This window comes from Aethalodelphis obliquidens, unplaced genomic scaffold, assembly GCF_003676395.1.
Source record: "Aethalodelphis obliquidens isolate GAN/ISIS:26980383/991018 unplaced genomic scaffold, ASM367639v1 scaffold3, whole genome shotgun sequence".
Classification (NCBI taxonomy): Eukaryota; Metazoa; Chordata; class Mammalia; order Artiodactyla; family Delphinidae; genus Aethalodelphis; species Aethalodelphis obliquidens.
The window spans coordinates 35,718,126-35,739,103 of record NW_020837947.1 but is presented as its reverse complement, the minus strand read 5'-3'; the positions used below and the strand labels follow the sequence as shown (position 1 = coordinate 35,739,103).

General features: G+C 40.4%; 1 protein-coding gene across 3 annotated transcripts; it reads left to right on the top strand.

Moving 5' to 3' along the window:
• Nucleotides 1-1,455: 1,455 nt before the first annotated feature.
• On the top strand, nt 1,456-12,434 carry HEY2 (hes related family bHLH transcription factor with YRPW motif 2). 3 transcript variants are annotated; one of them, XR_003428768.1, is made up of 6 exons: nt 1,493-1,733; nt 3,648-3,726; nt 3,863-3,946; nt 6,259-6,340; nt 10,305-11,142; nt 11,234-12,434. XR_003428768.1 is itself a non-coding variant. In XM_027087147.1 (5 exons), exons 1-5 carry the CDS (start codon nt 1,651-1,653, stop codon nt 10,988-10,990), a joined length of 1,014 nt encoding a protein of 337 aa, XP_026942948.1. In that variant the 5' UTR covers nt 1,456-1,650; the 3' UTR covers nt 10,991-12,434. The 3 variants fall into 3 exon arrangements, 1 of the variants encoding a protein (XP_026942948.1); XR_003428770.1 differs by having other exon boundaries at nt 10,305-11,145; XM_027087147.1 differs by having other exon boundaries at nt 1,456-1,733; nt 10,305-12,434.
• The last annotated feature ends 8,544 nt before the right edge of the window (nt 12,435-20,978 follow it).

Here is a 20,978-nt window from a genome sequence, read left to right as displayed (position 1 = left end):
GGTCTTTTCAAGTCTCATCCCTTCCTCTTCTCCTCCCCGCCCCGCGCCGGTCTTGTGTGAGGAGAGAATGGAGTGTCAAAGGGGGACGCCCTAAGCAGATCCCCAGAAAAATAAGACTCCGTCGTGGCGTAGGGCTGTGGCGACTGATTGACGCCTCTGTCTCAGAGGCTTTTCTGCCCTAAGCACCGAGCTGTCCCGGCGCAACGAGTGGAGTCTCGAGCTCAACCCCGACCAACCCGGCGCCCGCCTCCCGGTACCGCGGCGCCCCGGCGGGCCCACCGCCTCCCGCTGCCCTCGCATAGACACAACTGCGTAGCGGGTTCAAACAACTACCTCAGAGCACGGATGGAAAGAGCAGCTTGAAAACATGTTTTACAAGCACATCTAGAGTTTTATACAACCCACGCTGTCCAATGCACTAAAGACTGGACACGCATTCGTCTTTTAGAAAACAAATTAATTTCCAAGCGCGATTTTTTTTCACGTCCGGGATTGTACTTAACTCTACCGCTGAGATTACCCAAACCAGGGAGTGTGAATTGCAATTATCTGGATAATCCAAGCCCGAAAAACTCGAACTTGAAAAACTACTAAAATTGTGTCCTGAAATACCCGCATCATTGCTCTAGTCCTTCCTGCCACCAGAGTAGACACAACTCCAGCCCACGGTCTACTCTACGGGATCTATTATCCACAGCCTCAGTGGCCAAATGGAAAGAACTGATTAGGTGCAATTAGAAAATCGTTTGGTGGCCGGTCTCTCAGACCCTCCGACCGCCAGCTGTCAAGTACCTGGTCGGGGAAACTTGCGTCCTTATCTGTTCACAGCCCAGAGGCCGCGGAAGTAGCCTTGGGAGTTGCCAAAGAGAAAAGCAACTTTGATTTAGGGTTTTCGAAAACCCCAGAGGGCAAATGTGACCGCCAGGGTCAGTCAGTCAGCAGTTTTGGTCCAGACAAGGGACAGCCGAGTGGGGCGGTTCGGTTAAGCCACGGCGCCTCCCGACGTCACACACGCTCGCTCACACTCAGCCACGCGCTTGGGGTGATTCTTTAAACACAGGGCTGAAACTTCACCGGCAGACTGGTGGGTGCGGAGGAGCGCCAAAACCCGAGGTCCAGAGCCCGCCCCTCGCCAGCCCGCCCCCGCCCCCGCCCGCGCCCGCGCCCGCGCCTGTGCCCACGTCCGCGCGCTTCCCTATTTAGAGTTAGCGACTTCGCGCTCCCGCTCGCCGCCGCCTCTCCCCACCCGCGCTCTGCTCCCGGGCCCCAGATGCGCGGCCGCGTTCCCACGCCTCAACCGGAGCTCCGCGGCGGGCTTTGGCGAGAGCGGCCCCGCCCCTCCGCTCCGGCCAATCCCGGGCCACGCTGACTCCCGAGGAGGCGGTGCCCGGCGGAGCTGCGGGGGCCTGCGCGCTGGAGGCGGGCGAGGGGGCCCCGCCCGCGCGGGGAGGCGTGGCCGGCGCCGGCTCTTGCGGCCGAGCTGGGCTGCAGCGTGGGAAAGAGCCGCGAGGAGCCGACCGCGCCGCCGGCCGAGCCGCGCCTGCCCGGGCCCAGGGAGGGCGGGAGGGAGGAGGCAGGCGGGGAGGGCGCTGCGTCCGGCTTGGTGTCCGAGGCTCCGGCCCGGCTGCACCCCGCGTGGTGTTCGCCGTGATGAAGCGCCCTTGCGAGGAGACGACCTCTGAGAGCGACATGGACGAGACCATCGACGTGGGGAGCGAGAACAATTACTCGGGGTGAGCGCGGGCTCGGCGGGAGCTGTCCGGAGCCCGAGGCATCGGGGAGCTTTGTGTACGAGCGGCTACTTGGAAATCCCGAGGTTCCTCTCCGCCGCGTTCTAACCGAGCGGGGAAAGTTTTGCCCGAAAAACTTTAAGGGGTGGGCGCTCACGGAGCGCGTGTTCGGGTGGGGCGAGGCATGTGGGTTTGCACCCTAGGGGTGGGGCGGCTGAAAGTGTGCAGAGGTTGGAGAAGGAGGGTCCCCGGCTGTCAGCGTTGGGCGTGCGGAGTGGCACGCCCGGGAGACGGGCGACGCCCCCGCCACTGAAACTGCATTTCGGAGCACTTTCAAAATGGGCCAGGCGAAGAAAGAAAAAAATGATTTTTTTTTATTTTTAAAGAGACTAAGAGATGACTTGCTTTTTGGAGCCATGAAAGCAATTAGCGATGTCAAGGCTAAGTAGGCTGAGATTTCCAAATTGATCGTATGTGACTTGGCTGACGGGAGTGTGAGTGACAGATGAAGGATCGTTTCAGGCATCATCTCTTTGCTTGTTCCTGAGTCTGGAGAAGATCGAGATCGTGATCACGGAAGCCAGACCTCCACTTTCCAGTGACAGAGAGAGGTTATGGAGGCGTTTTAGTGCCAAGGCGGGTCAAATGATAATTGCTTCTAATTGGCATCCCCAGAAGCACCTTAATTATTTATCTGCAGCTGTCACTCAAAGAGTAAAATTCTACGTTTGGAAAACTGCTTTTCTTTCAATATTATTATTCTAATATGTACAAACCTTAGACTGGAATCATTAAAAGCAAAGATATTCGCTTGAAACGTTGTTTGCAAAGTATCTTCTAATAAAGTGTTGTGTCATCTTAAAAAATGAGATCCGAAAAACAAAAGATGTCATGTGAAAGGTGAAACCAGTTGAGAAGGGGATGGGAATGAGGGGAACAGTTAATTCAGAAATAAGATCCAGAAGTGAGAAGGTGAGGTAATAAGAACCTGGTGTGTGCAATATTTCTATAATGAAAGAGAACAAATAACAGGAACCTGGAGAATTTGAGAACATGAGGAAGCAGAGTATCTATGAATTATGAAGAGAAACAGATACAAACTAGAAAGGATCATAAAAACTATGTGACAATATAGTGATTTGACTGAACTTTTGATATAAAATATTTTTTCATTAGCAAACTCAAGATGGATTACAACTCTGAGAGGTTTAAGCTTAGATTGAAGGCTGAGAGATACTCACCTAGAGTTTTATTTTCAAAGTAAAACATTTACCTAGTAGTTGATCTAATTTTAATTTTTCTATTAGTGGCATATTTAATTTTGGGTCATTCTTTTGGAAGATTAATATAGAAAACATTGAAGTTGTCATTTTTTTCTTGTATGACTACTTGGAGTTTTGAAATAGTAAGGTAACTTCTGTTTATTTTAAAGATTGCATCTAGGGACAACAGTTTGACATGTGATGGCTGTGTATCTGTTTGATAGTAATTATTTTAAAATAGCTTTGCTTTGTTCAGTGGGTCTTACCAGAGGGAGGAGGAGGGATGCTATTAGAGATTAATTGACTTTTAAGAAACATTTATGAGTGGAACTAGGAAGTACTAATATCTAACTTCTCACCCTGACTGCCCATAATTATTTCATTGGGAGGCTCAGTAAAAGTTTAGGGACGTTTTTGCCAGTGGATTTGACATCTGGATTAGTCATTAAAATTAAAAGAAAAAAAGGCATGATTCCTATCTGAAAAGAGATATAAGGGCTGAAAGCAAAGTCTGTAAAGAGCAAGAATTAAGAATAAAATAATGCTGATCTGAACTGTGCTATCACTCTGAATATTTAATGGATGCCATCAAGCACCCAGAAGAAAACAATTGTTATGTTAATGCAGCACCTGACAAACTCTTCTTATTTCATAGACAAAGTACTAGCTCTGTGATTAGATCGAATTCTCCAACAACGACATCTCAGATTATGGCAAGAAAGAAAAGGAGAGGGGTATGTGATTTTTTTTTTTGTCTTTTTATTTCATGTAATCCAGCCTAATGTGTAGCAGTTGTATTTTTCCATTACGAGTAATTTTATCATTTGTGTATTCATGAACTTTTGTTGTTGTTTTGCTTTTTGGGGATAGATAATAGAGAAAAGGCGTCGAGATCGGATAAATAACAGTTTATCTGAGCTGAGACGACTGGTGCCAACCGCTTTTGAAAAACAAGTAAGCTGCCCCCCCATCCTGACCACCCCACCAGTGAGCTCAAAAAAGCTGATTCTCTCATCTGGCAACGTGGGTTCTTCTTAAAGCTCATTAAAATAATGGTGTATGTGCCGTGATCTGGCACAGAGCAGCTATTTCAATAAAATGCTTTGTTGTGGCAAAACTATTAAAAACATAATCCATCATGAAGTTGAAAAACATTTCCATTCTCTAGCTTATTTTCCCTTAAGGGTAACATGTTCACGCTCTCTCTGTTCTTTCTGTGAATACCAGTAGTGGTTTTGTTTAAAACTGAGCTGTATGTAGTATTCTTCTTCAGAAAAGATATCCATGTGAAATTTCATTTTTGTCTCAAACTATTCTTTAAAAAGTAAGCTTTTTATTTTAAAAAATAATCCAAGCCGAGGAAGTAACACCTCTAGCTCTATTTCCTAAATAATAATACTAACAAAATTTATTTACCAAACCACTTGGTTTCATTTTTAATTCCTGGCTTAATAGAATGATGTTTGTTTCGAGGCATCTTTGTGGAAGTTGGTAGAAAAATCAAACTAGCCATAAATTCCCCTTTTCAGAATTAACGTATTCCTTTACCAAAAAAAAAAAAAAGAAGAAGGAAAAAAGATTTGCACACTTAGTAAAGTAGAAAGCCAAATGTTTAAATCTTCCTTTTCATTTTTGAAGAGTTGTGTTTTTCCTTCTGCCGCCATGGCTGATAGATTTCAAAGAGCATCTTTCAAAGAGTATGGCATCATACCTTTGTTGAAAGTAACTTTCAATTAAATTCAAATAGGGTATAAGACAGCTGTTGTTTGTTTATTCCATTTTGTTGTTTACTTCATGAACCACAAACATTATAAAGCAAGCCCTACAAAGCCCTTGGAAATTATCCAGAAACTGCAGTTTTGTTATTAGTCACTTTCACTGAAACTACTGTACATATTCATGGAAAAACTGAACATTGATAGAAGTACAAGTTGTCAAATGCTGTTGACTATACATTTTTAAGAGAAAAAAGGCACCACTCTATATGCTGAAACTGTCTTTAATGAGCTAAATGTAATGGGCAAATTGTAGTTTTGATTATTAGCTTTTCCCATGACAATACGTTGAAAATGGAAATATCAGTAATCAGTGACGTTTTTACTTTCAGTGCTGAAATGTCTACAATTATGAGAAACAGTTCGGTGATTTTTTTGGCGGGGGGTTGGGGGGTTGGAGTTCGTTAGATTTTTTTTCTTAAATGTCGACTTAAACCTTAAAAGCAAACCTCAGTAGTTTGGCAGTTAGTTACCATAAACACAGGCTTTCCCATTTGCTGAGCTTGGCGACCAACCCTAGAGAGCTGGCCCTGTCACAATATAATTAGAAGAGTGTTCTTTCAAGCAGTTTAAGTCACTCTGGCACTCTCACCATGTACTGGGTGCTGACAATTTTCACAAAACAAGTAAAGCATAGGAACCTGAAATAAACTGCAGTTTCCTTTTCAAGAAAACATACTGATTTAATTATTTAGCTCTTCCAAGAAATTAGAAGCCACCCACAGCCCTCTGAGACAGTTTGAAGTGGCACATTTGTATTTCAGTTGGTTTCCAGAGGTTGCCTTGTTTTAAAATGGGGGAGGGGCATAAAAATACAATGAAAATTTTATTAAGAACTATTTTAAAGGGTTCAAATATCCTTAAGCATTTTTGATGCTTATTAGATTCAAGTTAGATTATGCTTCCTTGTTTATGATCTTGGAATTTACAGTGACACCTGCTGGTAATTATTGGGGAAAAAAACCTTGAAAGTCTTCCCTTCGCACTTTTGGTTCTGTACTTACAGTGGTGTAGTATGAATTACCTTAAAGGCATAATAGAATTATCTATTTTTGAAAGATATGCTTTTTAACAATAATTTTATGAGATCCTATCTGCTTTTCCTCCAGATTTGGATTCAACTGATCTAGACTTAAGCATTATATAAGACTATTGTATATCCCCTGATAAAATAAAGTATATTATTAACCAGTTTGATGCAGTTTGAGATTTTTGCAGTTGTAGTAGTTTGAGTAGAGTTATCTTAGTGTAATTATTTTTGTGTTTAAAAATTATTATGCCTTTTAGTCTTTAAAAGTTAAAATGGCAAATATCTGTCATTAGGTGTGATGCAATTAGTGTTTTCATGTAAAGTTCAGGAAGAATTCATATTTTTCTGTGAAAAAGTTAAACTTAGAATTTTCTAGTGAGAGGGAAAATGAAAAATTCAGGGTAAGTTGTTCCAAATTCATTTCCATAGGACTTATAAGATTTTATTATTTGTTTACTCAGGGATCTGCAAAGTTAGAAAAAGCTGAAATACTGCAAATGACAGTCGATCATTTAAAGATGCTCCAGGCAACTGGGGGTAAAGGTAAGTAGGTGACTTCATCCCCCCCCCCCCGCCGCCCCTTCAACCTTTCTCTTTTCATTTTTTCTCCCTAAGATTGTAAGGAAGTCATAGTTGAACAGTTCTTTAACGAGCTGCGATAGGAGGTCCCAGATTAAAGCCGTGGAAATCAATGCTAATGGCAGGATTGAACTCGTGGGAAAGAACTTCTGGAACAAAAGAAGCACTTGACCCTGGGCTTGTGTTTGCTTTTATAATACTGTGGGAGTAAAGCTTCATTCACAGCAGCCTGGTCAGAGGTTTGTTTGGGACTTTCAGAAGTGCATGCTGGAATTTGTACAGAAAGACAAAACAAACACACAAACATCCAAACATAAACAGGAGGTTAGACACAATCTTTTTCTCTTCTTTCCCTCTCCCCAGTCCCCTGTTAAATCAGGGATAGGACTCACTATAATGCAGCTCTTCCAAAGGAAGTGAATTTTCATTGTTGTTCTCAGAGTTTGGTTGATCTTGGATTTAGACCACACAGAGCATTTGAAGTGCAGGTAGTGAATCTCTGTCCCGGAAACCACTGATGGAGCAGTCATTCCTGTGAAGAGCAAACAGGAGCAGGTGTCCTGGGCCCAGTGCTGTGGAGAGATGTCTTCTGTACTGGATAGTGATTTAGGGAAGAATAGTCCAGTTCCTGACCCTCAGTTCATGCTATGAATGGACTTGAGATCCTAAACGATGTAGTATTCATTCAGATTTCATTATCCCACTTCTCACACATCACTCAGACTTGATTTTGCCCTTTTATATCTTTTCCACCCTTCAAACAGGCCTTTGGTATTCATCTTAGCCAAGGGCTGTCCCATATATTTGATAACTGGGTAAGGAGAGGGTACCACAGGGGCTAAGTGCCGCAGCTACACCCTGAACGCTTATCTCTGCTCAGCATTAACCTTTTATTATGTAGTATCACAGTTTGCCCTAGATCAGGACAGAGGCAGGGCATTGGAGGGAAATAGCTGTTTATCAATTGGTACAGAAGTATTTCAGTGTCTAACTCCAGCTGAGGACCTGTGGAGCATCAGCCCTGACCTTCACCATCTTTCACCTGTGTCGGGTGGGGGGGGCGGTGATCATTGTAAAGGGACGCCCTCACACACAATGTGACTTACCCTCTGTTGTACCTTCTCAAGGAACCGTCCGTCCTGCCTGAATAACCATCCTGAATGGGTATGGAATTGTGATTTCTACTCTTTAAAATGTAACCTTCAGCATAGGCTGCAAATATTCTTACGTAATAGGGAAGAGAACTGGATGAAATTCTAGAAGCCTGTGATCCAGCCCAGCTTGGCCACTGACCCACCTTTAAGCCGAGACAGAGGTGCTGGGCTGCACAAGGAGGCCTGTACTAGCCCTCTGAGCCCTCAAGGCCCCCCGCCGCCCCAGGATTCTGTCTCTACACCTGCTCCCTCAGGATGTTAGGGGACTGATCGGGTTAGTGATCGTGCAGGGAAAGTTGTTTGATTGCTTTACTTCCCTTGGCATTGTTAGCCACAAGGCTAAGAATTTTTATCAGCGTTTCAAATATTTGGCATGAGCTATACTTCTAAAGAGTAATATTGTTCTTATGCCTTATTATAAACACTAAGTTCCATCGTGGTTGCTATTCTTGGCTACCTGAACGGTCCTAAAATTCATCCCAAAATAGTTTGCGAACAGACATTTCCGAGCGAGCTCAATACAAGTCGCCTGACTGCCAGCTCATTAGAGAGGTCACCTCACAGGAGAACATGTGGGCCTTGAAGAAGTGGGGCTGGCAGTGTGGGCTCGAGTTGTTAAAGACTCACAGCTGCTATGGGGGCCTCAGAATGTACTGGTGAAGGACAGACACTGCATTTGGGTTGCCTGGTTTCAAATCCTGGCTTGTTTTTCTTTTTTTTGGTCTGTGACCCTAGATAAAGGACTGACCTTTTCTGAACCCCAGTTTCTTCATTTGTAAAATGAGGACAGTGATAGTGTTCACTTCACAAGGTTGTTGTGAGCTTATTCACTTAAAGCCTAGAGAGCAGTGATGGAAGTGGTGTGGACCCCTGTGCTATGATTATTGGCCCAAGATGCGGTCACAGGAAACAGTTGCTCATCGTCATTTCCCTCTGCATTCAGCAACAGTATAGGAATTACATAATTTATATTCCTTAAGATGCAACAGAGAACTCACCCATATACAACCCCATACAGCTGGCAAATCACAAATTTCAATTACTTCATGCCGACTCATGAAGATACTTGGAAGCTCCTGGGGTACAATTCTGTTGGTCCATTCTTTAATCTGTCTTGGTATTGCAGGAGTTTCTAGAGAGGATTTAGTAGAGTAACCTAAATTTCTAGATCCCTCTGGGTTTCTGGACTCTTGTCTACTCTGATGATTATCTCCCTTCTCTCATGAAGTCAGAAGTCTGCAAAGCCTTGCAGAGAACCCTGAGGACTCTTATGTGAAGTCTTTCTTTGGAGGCGGCGTCTTCAGGAAGAACTTTCCCTCCTAATGCCAGGGGCTTTATTGCTAACCATGCTGAAGTCCTGGGATGATGACTCTTTTTGTTGCTATCTTCCACATTTCGTGATGTTCTCTTATGTCAGCTTTGTGCTGTTGTTGTTACGGTCTTAATGGTGTATATGTTTTCCTCAAATTTCTTTTTGGGACTTCCAAATTTCTGTTGAAGTTCTAGCTCTTGGACTTTGAATATTGTGACTACTATTTTCCAAAGTGCTAATCTAATTGTTAATAGATGATAAACAAAACAGGTAACACTTTTATCTACAAAAACATAAAAAAGGGAATGTAGTAAATGCCTTAGATGAAAATAACCTTGTTTGAATGTGATATTTCTCATTTATGTATATACACATCCCCGAAGTGAGTAGACTAAATTTTAATTTGAAAATTGTTTAAAAAAAAAAGTTGCAAATGAGAAAAAAAAGTCTAAAAAGGATACGTTTATACATATTAGAGGTCACTTATTCAAAGTGGTGACCTTTCCCCAAATGTCTGATCATTATCAGTACCCTAAATTGGCACTGATTCTAATCAGATGTTACTATTTTCTATTCTAATGTGTTATCTTTGGATAAAAAGGGATTCTCATAAATGTGACCAGCTCTAGCCATTTTAATGGTAGTAACCTTAGGTGTAAGGGTATGTGCATACACACTGACACAATTAATATACATTTTTTTCTTGGACGGATGCCAGAAAAAAGGAAGCTAGCCAATGAAAGAAATATATATTTGGACTTCAGGAAAACTAGGAGTTATAGTAATGTTATATTACCTGATAGAAAAATAAGATCTTCAAATTAGTAACCAAATTTTTAAAAATCATTTTGCTTCTTTAACTTTTTTCCATACAAAGTAATGGTGTTTTCATTTTGTTGATAAAAAACACTGAGTCAAGAAGCATTTATGAATTTATTGAGCAGTTCTGGCACATTTCTAAAAAGTCCTCAAACTGCTCATATGCATTTCACATCTCAGTTATAAATGCCAAGAGAGTGAGGATGTTTCAGATAAACCCTTTAATCTCCAATTCATGTGACAGAGACAGAGAGACTGGTACTCTGTTATACCGTGGAAAAGTTTACTAGAAAATTTCACTATCCCACAATACAAAAGAAGAGACACCATTTTTTTTTTTCTGGAAGTGTTTGAAACACAGATGTTCTTAATTCTTTTCCCCACTGTGCTATTTGGTTGCAGGAACAACTGCAGTACATAGCATTGCCAGAGTTGTCACACATGTGAATTGCAAAGTGCACTTTCTTAACTTCTGCAAAAATTACAACCATAAATAGCTGGCAACGTTCTCAGAAAGGATCGTCGTTCTTCTTAAATCTCTGAAGGACAGGGTGGAACGTAGGTGGTGGCTACTCTTCATAATTGTATCCTTCTTTCTCTCACTGTCTCTCCTGGCCCCCACTTTGCTCAAACCTCCTTTCAGGCTACTTTGACGCCCATGCCCTTGCCATGGACTTCATGAGCATTGGATTCCGAGAGTGCTTAACCGAAGTGGCAAGGTACCTGAGCTCTGTGGAAGGCCTGGACTCCTCTGATCCACTGCGGGTGCGCTTGGTCTCTCATCTCAGCACATGTGCCTCACAGCGAGAGGCGGCGGCAATGACCTCCTCTCTGGCCCACCACCATCACCCCCTGCATCCTCACCACTGGGCGGCGGCCTTCCATCACCTTCCGGCAGCCCTGCTCCAACCCAGCGGACTCCACGCCTCGGAGCCCACGCCTTGCCGCCTCTCCACCACTTCAGAAGTGCCTCCTGCCCACGGCTCCACCCTCCTCACGGCCACATTTGCCCACGCAGACTCTGCCCTTCGGATGCCATCAACAGGCAGTGTCGCCCCCTGTGTGCCACCTCTCTCCACTTCTCTGTTGTCCCTCTCGGCCACTGTCCACGCAGCCGCTGCAGCAGCCACGGCAGCTGCGCACAGCTTCCCTCTGTCCTTCGCTGGGGCGTTCCCCATGCTCCCCCCAAACGCAGCTGCAGCGGTGGCAGCTGCCACAGCCATCAGCCCTCCCTTGTCGGTATCAGCCACGTCCAGCCCTCAGCAGACAAGCAGTGGAACAAACAGTAAACCTTACCGACCCTGGGGGACAGAAGTGGGAGCTTTTTAAGTTTTCACTGAACTTCTTGCAGTAGTAACTGAATGTCCTTTATTTCAGAGTCAGCTTAAAACCTCTGCACCCTGAAAGTAGCCATACAGATGTCTGCGGATCCACAAAGGAACAATAAAGCTATTTGAGACACAAACCTCAGAAGTGGAAATGTGGTATTATCTTTTTTCTCTGTTTCGGTTTAAGGCAGTTTGGTAACTGACATCAGCAACTTTTGAAAATGTCACACTTGTTTTCATTTAGAAGTCTCCTGGAAAATATACGGACTGAACCATCCAGCAGTGCATCACGATGTCTGAATTGGGGAAGGAAAATGCCCTGACTGAATTTTCTTGAAACTAAATGGAAAAAAAAATATTCATGTTTCATAAGTGCCTGAGCTAATAAAGTTTTCTTTTGAACATACAACGTTGCACAAGTAAAGAAGAGCGTAGAGGTTAGGTTAAGAAAGGAGAAGGGACAGAAGTCTTGCATTAGGCTGCAGACGTTTTAGTACAAATACCAGAAAAGAGCACTCTGTTGAAATCAACAGGTTTTTATTGGCCAAAAGGATTGCTGAAAGTAATTTTCAAGTTGAGAAACCTAGTTTTATCCTAGTTTGCTTTTTTTGTACAAACTTGCCAAGTTGTGACATTTAACAATGTATTAGTATAAGCAATTATTACGTCAGCGCTCAGATTAACAAGCATTTCTGCCCTGCCTGCAAACCCCCAGGCACTTTTTTTTTTTTTATGGCTCAAAATATGGTGCTTCTTTATATAAAACATGCATTTATAGAGTGCACCTAGAAGCAGTTGCCTACTGTGTGCCCGCCAGAGGCTATCTGACTCATGCCAACTTGAAAAACTCTCCAGTTTGTAAAAGTTTAATTTATTCAGTTTCATTTGGACTATTTTTACATATTTATCCTCTTCATTTCATCCTGATAACATGTAAAATCTATTCTTGTCACCTTTTGGGGAGAAGTTGCATTTCTGGAAGTGATGAGGCAGGGAGAGAACAACGGGAAGAGAAAAGCCACGATTTTTAAATGTCCTTTGTCAAGCTTGTGATTGTATTTGATCCCAAATCAAGATGAATGTATGTAATGGGATGTACATAAATTATTTTTGTCCATGCCTAGATTAGTGCTACATAATGGTGTTTTGGTTTTGTTGTTTTTATTTTGTTTAATGACAAAATAATCTCTTAATACTTTGAAATTGAGCACGTGAGAATTTATGTTTGAAAGACAAAGACACAGCATGTATTATTATGCACTTCATTTCTCTGCTGTGTGGAGAAAGCAATAAACATTATGAGAATGTTAAACATTATGCAAAATTATACTTTTAAATATTTGTTTTAAAATTACTGTACCTAGTCTTTTTTGTATTACTTTGTAACCTTTTTCTATGCAAAAGTCTACATATCACTAATTAAATGAAGTCCTTTTTTGACCATTTTTATGTGGATGAGTTGCTTTGCAGAATGGAAAGTTGACGTGAATTTCAAGCAAGGCCTTGTTTCACTAAAAATTAAGCCATGGCTTTTCTTTTGCTCTTTCAAAGTCATTTGATATAATTCACAGCCTTGAAATTAGCGTGTATTTGAGCTTGTAAACCAATTAAGCATAGGTATGACATCATTTGGAGGCAGGAAGTGATCAGTTTCCTCTGCCTTTTATTCTTAACCATTCTTCTTGGAAAAGTGCGAAAACCAGAAGGTCAAATAACAGTATACCGAACAAAGGGTAATAAGCTAGAATGTGTCATACATTTTGGAACTCAGAAATATTTATAGAGTATTTTTAAAACATCACATGCATGCATGATAGGTGTGTGTATGTGTGTGTATATATATGCCTCCTGATGATAAATTCTCTGTACCTACCTCAAGATTTCTTTTGATGCTGTAGGAATTAGGCAGGTATCCCTCCTTCTTCAGTGAAGCCTAAAATAGACTATTTCAGAGTTTCTGAAGCTGTTGGGCCAAACATATGAGAAGAATTTTTTAAAAAATGTTTCTATTATGCTTATCAATTATGCTCAAAGTTAAAGGAAAGAGTGGGAGCCTCTTATTTTAGTTTTGAAAAATCAAGCATATAGTTTATCTAATTTTTTTCTGTAAGTAGGTGAAAAAATGAGCAAAAACAGATCACCTTTGTTGCCCTTGTCTGTAAGCTCTGTGACTATTATATTGTCAGTGCTGATAGAATTAAGTAACAAATAAGAAAATGGATTTAGTAGTATTTGGAGTTTGCTTTTTAATCGTGATTTGTGGATAGCAGGCATAGAAATAATTTTGATTTAGGATCTAATAGTTGATTCTGTGCCTGTTGTAATGTCAGCATTCAAATAATTTTTTTTTGGAATGTAAACTATTTTAGTGATTGGGATTTTTTTTTTGATTAAATATTTTAAGATAAATCCCCTTCTTCCTTCTTGTTTTTATCCTCTTCCTTTATTTTTCTTACATTTTTTTCTTCCCAGTTACATATGGGTTATTATTTTTCAAATCATTTGATTAAAATATTTGCCAGCCAACATGCTACATAATTGCTAAGGGTTGTCAGTGTTCCTAAAGATAATCATTGTCAGTAATTTCAGTTGTTTAAAGTTCATTGGTTCTTGATCAGTGTTTCATATCTTCAGTTTTTAACATCATATTTCACTCTATTAAATTTACCATTGAGTTTTCCATCTCTGACCCAATGTTTTGTGAAAGTGGTGTTTCACCTTTAGTTGTGGTAATTTTCATGTTTACTACCAAAACAGAAAAAAGAAAAACTTTGTTTATAGTTCATGGGCAAAGAACTTTTAGGGTTTGATTTTTGGTGGGTTTTGTTTGTGTAAAATTTAGTCCCAAAATTAACTCAAAGGATTTTTGGTGGGGGGATAAAAAAGGAAAAAAAAGGAAAAGGAGGACTTTTTTAGAAATTTGGTTTTCCCCAAATGATGAAAGCTATATGTATGTCTAATTAGGACCCAGTTTTATATTTCACATCATTGAGCCAGAAAGTATTTATTGAATAACTACTGTGTGCCTAGCATTGTGCTGTCTACATCAGCTTTCTAATGTTATGGGATCCCACAGCCTGACTGATGGGTATGACTACCACCTTAGCTATTCATAGGGACCCTCAAAAGAAGCAGGTGCCCTGAAAATGAGGAAACGGGTTCCTAGGAACTAGCCAGGGAAGCTTTTTCTCTCCTTGGGATCTTTGGCAATTACAAATATGATATTTCCTATCATATTTGGAGAAATCTGAGGGACTTATTTTTTTATATAAATTTATTTATTTTTAATTTTGGCTGTTGGGTCTTCATTGCTGCACGCAGGCTTTCTCTAGTTGTGGTGAGTGGGGGTTACTCTTCGATGCAGTGCTTGGGCTTCTCATCGTAGTGGCTTCTCTTGGTGCGGAGCACGGGCTGTAGGCGTGCGGGCTTCAGTAGTTGTGGCACATGGGCTCAGTAGTTGTGGCTCACGGGCTCTAGAGTGCAGGCTTAGTAGTTGTGGCGCACGGGCTTAGTTGCTCCGCAGCATGTGGGATCTTCCTGGACCAGGACTCGAACCCATGTCCCCTGCATTGGCAGGCGGATTCTTAACCACTGCACCACCAGGGAAGTCCCTGAGGGACTTTTAAAGTAATGTTCAAACATAAAATAGTTCAAATATTAACTAGAGTGATGGTTGTATGATCCACATGTATCATCAGTCTTAATGAAGCCTTTTAAATTATCTTCCTTATTATATATTCAACTTGTGCCTTTGCTAGTAATTAAGTTAACACAAAGTAAGAGTAATCACCTCAGGTAACATCTTCACAAAGCAAGATAATTTTAGAATTTCATAAGTCTAAAACTCCATCAATTACAAGATACACTATTAGTTTAAGGTCAGATTTTAAAGAAAAGTACCACCACGAAATAACTTTACACATCCCAATTTCCAAAGTGTAAAACTTTTTTTCAAAATTGTATCTTGGATTTGAGGCACTACTATAATATTATATTCGAATGTGATTTTTAAAATCCATGGCTAGAAATATACATAGACTAAATGTGGGTGATTTGGCTTACTTTAAAAATACCAGCATAGGGTCTTAGTCAAATCAAAGAATCTGGGTTGACTTTGTAATGGCTTAATGATCTAAAGATAGATATATATTTTTTAAGCTTTTCATGTTTTTATTGCCCAATGGGACTATTCCTAGTTCTGCATTTTACTGAAGAATGGAGTTTGACTTCCCCTTGTAATTCTTTTAAGATCTAAGCAACTGAGGCTGTGAGCATTTCAGCAACTATAACAAAGCATTACAGCAAATATGACATCATAAACTGTGACTATAGCTCATATTCTTTGGAAGGAAGGATAAATCTTTGAACTTGGATGAGACATCTTTCAAAGAAGAGAAGTCCCTTGGCTTCCATAGACAAACTTGTTTGAGGGGCCAGAGGCAGATGAGAAATGGTTCCTTAGGTCCCAGTTGGCACTTTCTCCCTCACTTCTAACTTTAGAAGAACAGACATGAATGGGGTTGGCTGGTTAGGGAATCAGGTCCTCTTTTAGAACTGACAGAACCAACACACACTGTTTAAGTCACAGGTCTTAAAACGGATATAAGATGTAATACTAACTGTTAATGTTGTTTCGTTCTCTGTGCTAAGCTCCATGCTAAGTGCTTGCAATCTGTTACCTCACTTAAGCCTGGTTAACTATCGTATAGAGTAGATAGTCTTATTACCTTTACATATTAGGAATTAGAGAATAAGAGGTTGATTGTCCAAGGTTATACCTAGCAGTTTGAGCTGTGACTCAGCCCAGGCCTGTCTGATTCTTAAGCCCATACCTTTGACCTCTAGTCTGTGGCTTCTGGCAGTACTTTTGGACTCACTCATTCAGACTAACCAAGAATCTCAACCTGCCTGAGATCACTCTGAGCTAAATACGAGTAAATTAGCATAAAAATCTCCACCATCTCTCCCTTTTAATATATTAAAGGATAAAAAAAACTCCACTTTCTTCTGTAATGCAACGTAAAAGGAAATTATTTTGGCAGTTCCCTAGTTTTAACTTTCACCTGTCAAGCAGTTGAGAGTTAATAAAGTTTTAAATTACTTAATCAGTGAAGTTATCCTCTGTTAAATCTACCAGAAATATTCTATAATCTCAGTCAAAGTGGTTGACAAAAGTGAGGCAAAATAGTGACATATTAAGACTAGATAGCTGAGTAAATTGAGTTTGAAAAAAAAATCCTGTCTTCCATTAGATATAAAAGATAAGAGTTTTTTTGAGGGAAAAATGCTGGATTATTCTGAATGTTTATACATTCCAGGTCCATCATGTCATAAAACAACATTCTTCATTTGGCCTATGAAGACCTGCTCAGTAATCCATTCACTTTAACAAGTCTTGTTATCAGGAAGGGGTTTTTAACTAACCTAAACTCTTTGGCCTGCAGTTAAGCATGCTTTCTATAGCAGTTAACAGTTTATATGTGTACAATTTTGCAAAAATCTTATATCCAGAGACATTTTTATATGCCTCTAAATTCTTAGTCTCCTGAGAACTGAATATTCTGTTTCCTTGACCTCTGCTGTCATTCTGTTAGTCTGTGGGAATGAAGAGATTTATGCATATGAAATGGAATATGCATGTAATAGAATGCCTTATAAGTTTATTTTTTAAGGGGTAGAAAGTGGCAAGTTAACTCTAAAGTTTCGTGCATTAAGCTTGCGTTGTAATAGTTTTATGTTTTCATTGCTGTGAAAACAGTCGAATTTTCTCCTGTGGAAGAAAAACTACTTTGCAAAGAATGGCTATTATTCATAATGTTTCACTTGTATAAGTAGGGTGGTAAATTTTATATTGCTCATAAACTCCTGAAACAACATCTTGAGCATCTTGAGTTAACCCCTTCTTTCCTGATTATAAGCTATTGAACTGAATATTATTTATCATACTATAAAACTATAAAACTCTGCCTGCTTCCTAGTTCTTCCATTGCTTTTTTTTTTTTTTTTAGCCTTTTCCCTTAATTGCAGAGAACCCAAAGACTGTGTTTTTTGTTTGTTTTTTTGTTTTGTTTTTTTCCCACCAAAACAACACGACCAGAGCTTTGTGTAGCTCTGTTTGTGTAAATTTTCTCCTGGGCCTGCAATGGCTGGCCTCTTCCCATATCCTAGCCAGTCTGTCCCAGCACAGCTGCTTTAAATAGGCTTCCCTTGGGCCCTGGCAAGATGATGGAGACGTGTTCACAGTCAGGAGGGCAAAACACAGAGGCACACAGGCCATATTTTATTGTCATCATAACACACTTCTCAGTCACAGTCACCAGCCACTTCCTAAACAGGAACTAAGCCAGTCACTTTTTTGTCTCACAAGCAGCCACTGTTAAATTTATTTTGTTATTTTGACATATTTCTGACAGCAGAAAGATAAGCATAGCATAGTACAAATGGTTGAGTGCTGTAACATCAAAACTCACAGACAGCCTGGTGACATCAGATGAGGGTACAGTCAAGCTCAGTGGGCAAGCATTGCCTATGGTGACAAATATCCTTTACTGCTACAATAAGGAGGCTTGATGGGCCATTATGTCCCCTTTCAAAATTCAGAAAGCCCCCCCCAAAAATATCCATGAGTCCACAACTGCTGAGTCATTCAGCAGGCTTAAGGCATATGTTTTACACCAAGAGAACAGACTTAAACACCAAGTACCACCTGACCATGACTATCATGGGAACAGGTCTCAGCAATAAACCCATGAATTATCTGGCCCATGCTGACTACTCTCACAACACAGTCTACCCCTTTGATGTGACTGTCAAACCCCAAGCGTGCCCAACAGCAGGAGCCACAGACAAAACAACACAGGAGCAATAACTCAATGTAAGTGCCTTTAGTCGCTTCTCAAGACACCGAGGTCCAGCAGGCAACTTACTTGCTTTGGGTATCAGGAGCTTGAGACAGAAGGAGAAACAAAGTTCACCACTGTTTATTTTCAGGATATGACAACTGAGAGAATAGTAAAAGTTATTTAATTGTTCTTTTTAAATGTACAGATTAGAAGTTTAATTCTGTAGGCATATCCCCTATTGATACAGTAAAGACATATTAGCAAGGAGGTGTTCTGCTAAATGGTAGTGCCGTTTCACAGCCCTATCTAGGACACTGCATGTTTAACTTAGTTAAATCACGTCTATTAAACAGTTTTGTTTAAGATGTGGCAGCTTATTAAAAATTTTGGTACTTATTCAAATCACTTATAAATAACTTGAAATCCATATTTATAATTCTAGTCAGTGTCTCTCTATTCTACTCAGTATTTTTAAGTCATTTTTAAAATCTCAGCTATTCAGTGGGTATAATAAATAGTATAATGACTAAAAGGACAAGTTCTGAAATCAGACAGATCTGGATACATCTTGAGATGTATTAATTGTGTGACTCTGGACAAATTTCTGTATCTGTGTAAGCTTTGTTTTTCTCATCAGTAAAATAGGATTTAAAAAGCAACATCTATCTCACAAGGATTTTTGGAGGATTAAATGAGATAATGTTCATAAGACTTGCACATGGTATACTATCAACAAATGGTAGTGTAGCTTATTCAAATTTAGTTCGTTTAAAATGTCTTAAGGGACTTCCCTGGCAGTCCAGTGGTTAAGACTCCATGCTTCCACTGTAGGGGGTGCAGTTTCGACCCCTGATGGGGGAACTAAGATCCCATGTGCCACGTGGTGTGGCCAGAAGTTAAAAAAAAAGTCTTAAGATCCTAAATAAGTCTCATTCAGTCCCATTCACACAACTTTACTCAAATACATGCCCAGGTAGTCCCCCAATACCCATTCTCTTTAAATTAATAGCATGTACATATTTCTTTTTGAATATATTTAGAGATTCACAGAATTTCAGAGTTGGAAGAACATAACCTAGACCAAGTGCTTCATTTAGCAGGTGAAAAAAGCGGAAGCTGAGTGAAGTTCGATGATCTTTCCCCACAGTCGTCTCCTAACCCAAGTCTCCTAATTGCCAATACATGGTTCTTTCTGAGACAGTATGACCATAAACGAAACACTGTCTTTCATACCTTTTATATTTTAGGTGCCAAAGGTTTTTATTTTGTTGTGGATGAGCTAAATAGATCTATTTATTTGTTAAGAGAGCACACTTTATGTTTTCTGTCTTCAAAAAGCTATGGCTTTTCATTTGATCCAAAATAAATACAATGAAGTCATGTTTCTTTAAAAGAAAAATCTTAAATCTAATAAATGCAGCCGAGATTGAAGTTATATTACTGTTTCTAAATGATGTCCTTCACTATCAAAAAGCTAATCACACATAGGCGGACAGAGTCGTGCCACCGTCTAGCACTTAAGGCAGAATCTGTCATAAACCCTGACGAAGCTATTGACTCACCAGTGACTGGGCAGGGACTTTGAGCTGCTCCCACCCTCCTTTCTGTGCCTCCCTAATACTCTTAGAATGAGGACACAATCCTTAACCTCAAGCCACAAGACCATGCAAGATCTGTTCCCTGCCCACTTCTTAGACCTCTCCTCGCCTATCTCTGCTACCTCTGAATTGCTACCCAGCCATCCCCCTTTTTTCCAGCCCTTTTTCTCCTTGCTCTCTCCTGCTACAAGGCCTTGCACATGTTCCTTTTACTCACAATGTTCTTTTCTCTCCTTCTTACCTAGGTAACTCATCTGATTTTTCACATCTTGAGAGATGGATCACTCCTCTAACATTGCCAACTGGTTCAAACCATATTGTGGAATCTTGTAAACCACATACTTCTCTTTCACAGAATTTGTCAGTTGCAATTTAAATTTGTGATTATATGATTAATCTTGTCTCCACCGCTACACTGAAAGCAAATGATAGTGACTATGTTTCTGTTCATCATTGTTTCCAGGGCCTCTTTGCCCTGTGTCTGGTACAGAAGAGAAGTTTAAAAAATATGTGTGGATGTTAGTTAAGTGACTGAATACACGAATGCATGACTGACTGAATGAGGAATGAATGAATAAATGTCATACGCTAGACCTGCATACTTGTTGTATTGAGTTTATCTGAATTGCTTCCCCCCAAATTTAATCTGATAGCGCAGTACATATGCAAGTAAAAGCAAGCATATGAAACGAGAAGAAAGAAGCTAAAAGAAAAAAAATCCTCTGTTGCTCCTTATGAATACAGTAAACTCTAGATTTTGACTATATCCAACATTTCCAAGGTAAGTAAGGGTTGCTTGGATTAAACGTGTCTGGATGAGACACATGAGACTAGGACGCCACCTTGTGGTTTATTTTCACATTTATCGTTTTCAACCTGCCTGGAACTTTCCTACTTCAGAAAAAAACGCCATTAAAAACTACAGCAATATTGATAAAGGAGGCAAGAATATACGATGGAGAAAAGACAGCCTCTTCAATAAGTGGTGCTGGGAAAACTGGACAGCTACATGTAAAAGAGTGAAATTAGAACACTCCCTAACACCATACACAAAAATAAACTCCAAATGGATTAAAGACCTAAATGTAAAGCAAGACACTGTAAAACTCTTAGAGGAAAACATAGGCAGAACACTCTATGACATAGATCACAGCAAGATCCTTTTTGACCCACCTCCTAGAGAAATGGAAATAGAAACAAAAATAAACAAATGGGACTTAAGCTTAAAAGCTTTTTGCACAGCAAAGGAAACCATAAACAAGACAAAAAGACAACCCTCAGAATGGGAGAAAATATTTGCAAAAGAAGCAACTGACAAAGGATTAATCTCCAAAATATACAAGCAGCTCATGCAGCTCTATATCAAAAAAAAAAAAAAAACACAAACAACCCAATCCAAAAATGGGCAGAAGACCTAAATAGACATTTCTCCAAAGAAGATATACAGATTGTCAACAAACACAGGAAAGGATGCTCAACATCACTAATCATTAGAGAAATGCAAATCAAAACTACAATGAAGTATCACCTCACACTGGTCAGAATGGCC

Bases quoted from the DNA above. Each gene is read 5' to 3' on its own strand.
- HEY2 (XM_027087147.1), top strand. From the start codon at position 1,651: ATGAAGCGCCCTTGCGAGGAGACGACCTCTGAGAGCGACATGGACGAG. The intron at 1,734-3,647 runs GTGAGCGCGGGC...CTTATTTCATAG, and splicing joins AGCGAGAACAATTACTCGGG to ACAAAGTACTAGCTCTGTGA. The intron at 3,727-3,862 runs GTATGTGATTTT...TTTTGGGGATAG, and splicing joins CAAGAAAGAAAAGGAGAGGG to ATAATAGAGAAAAGGCGTCG.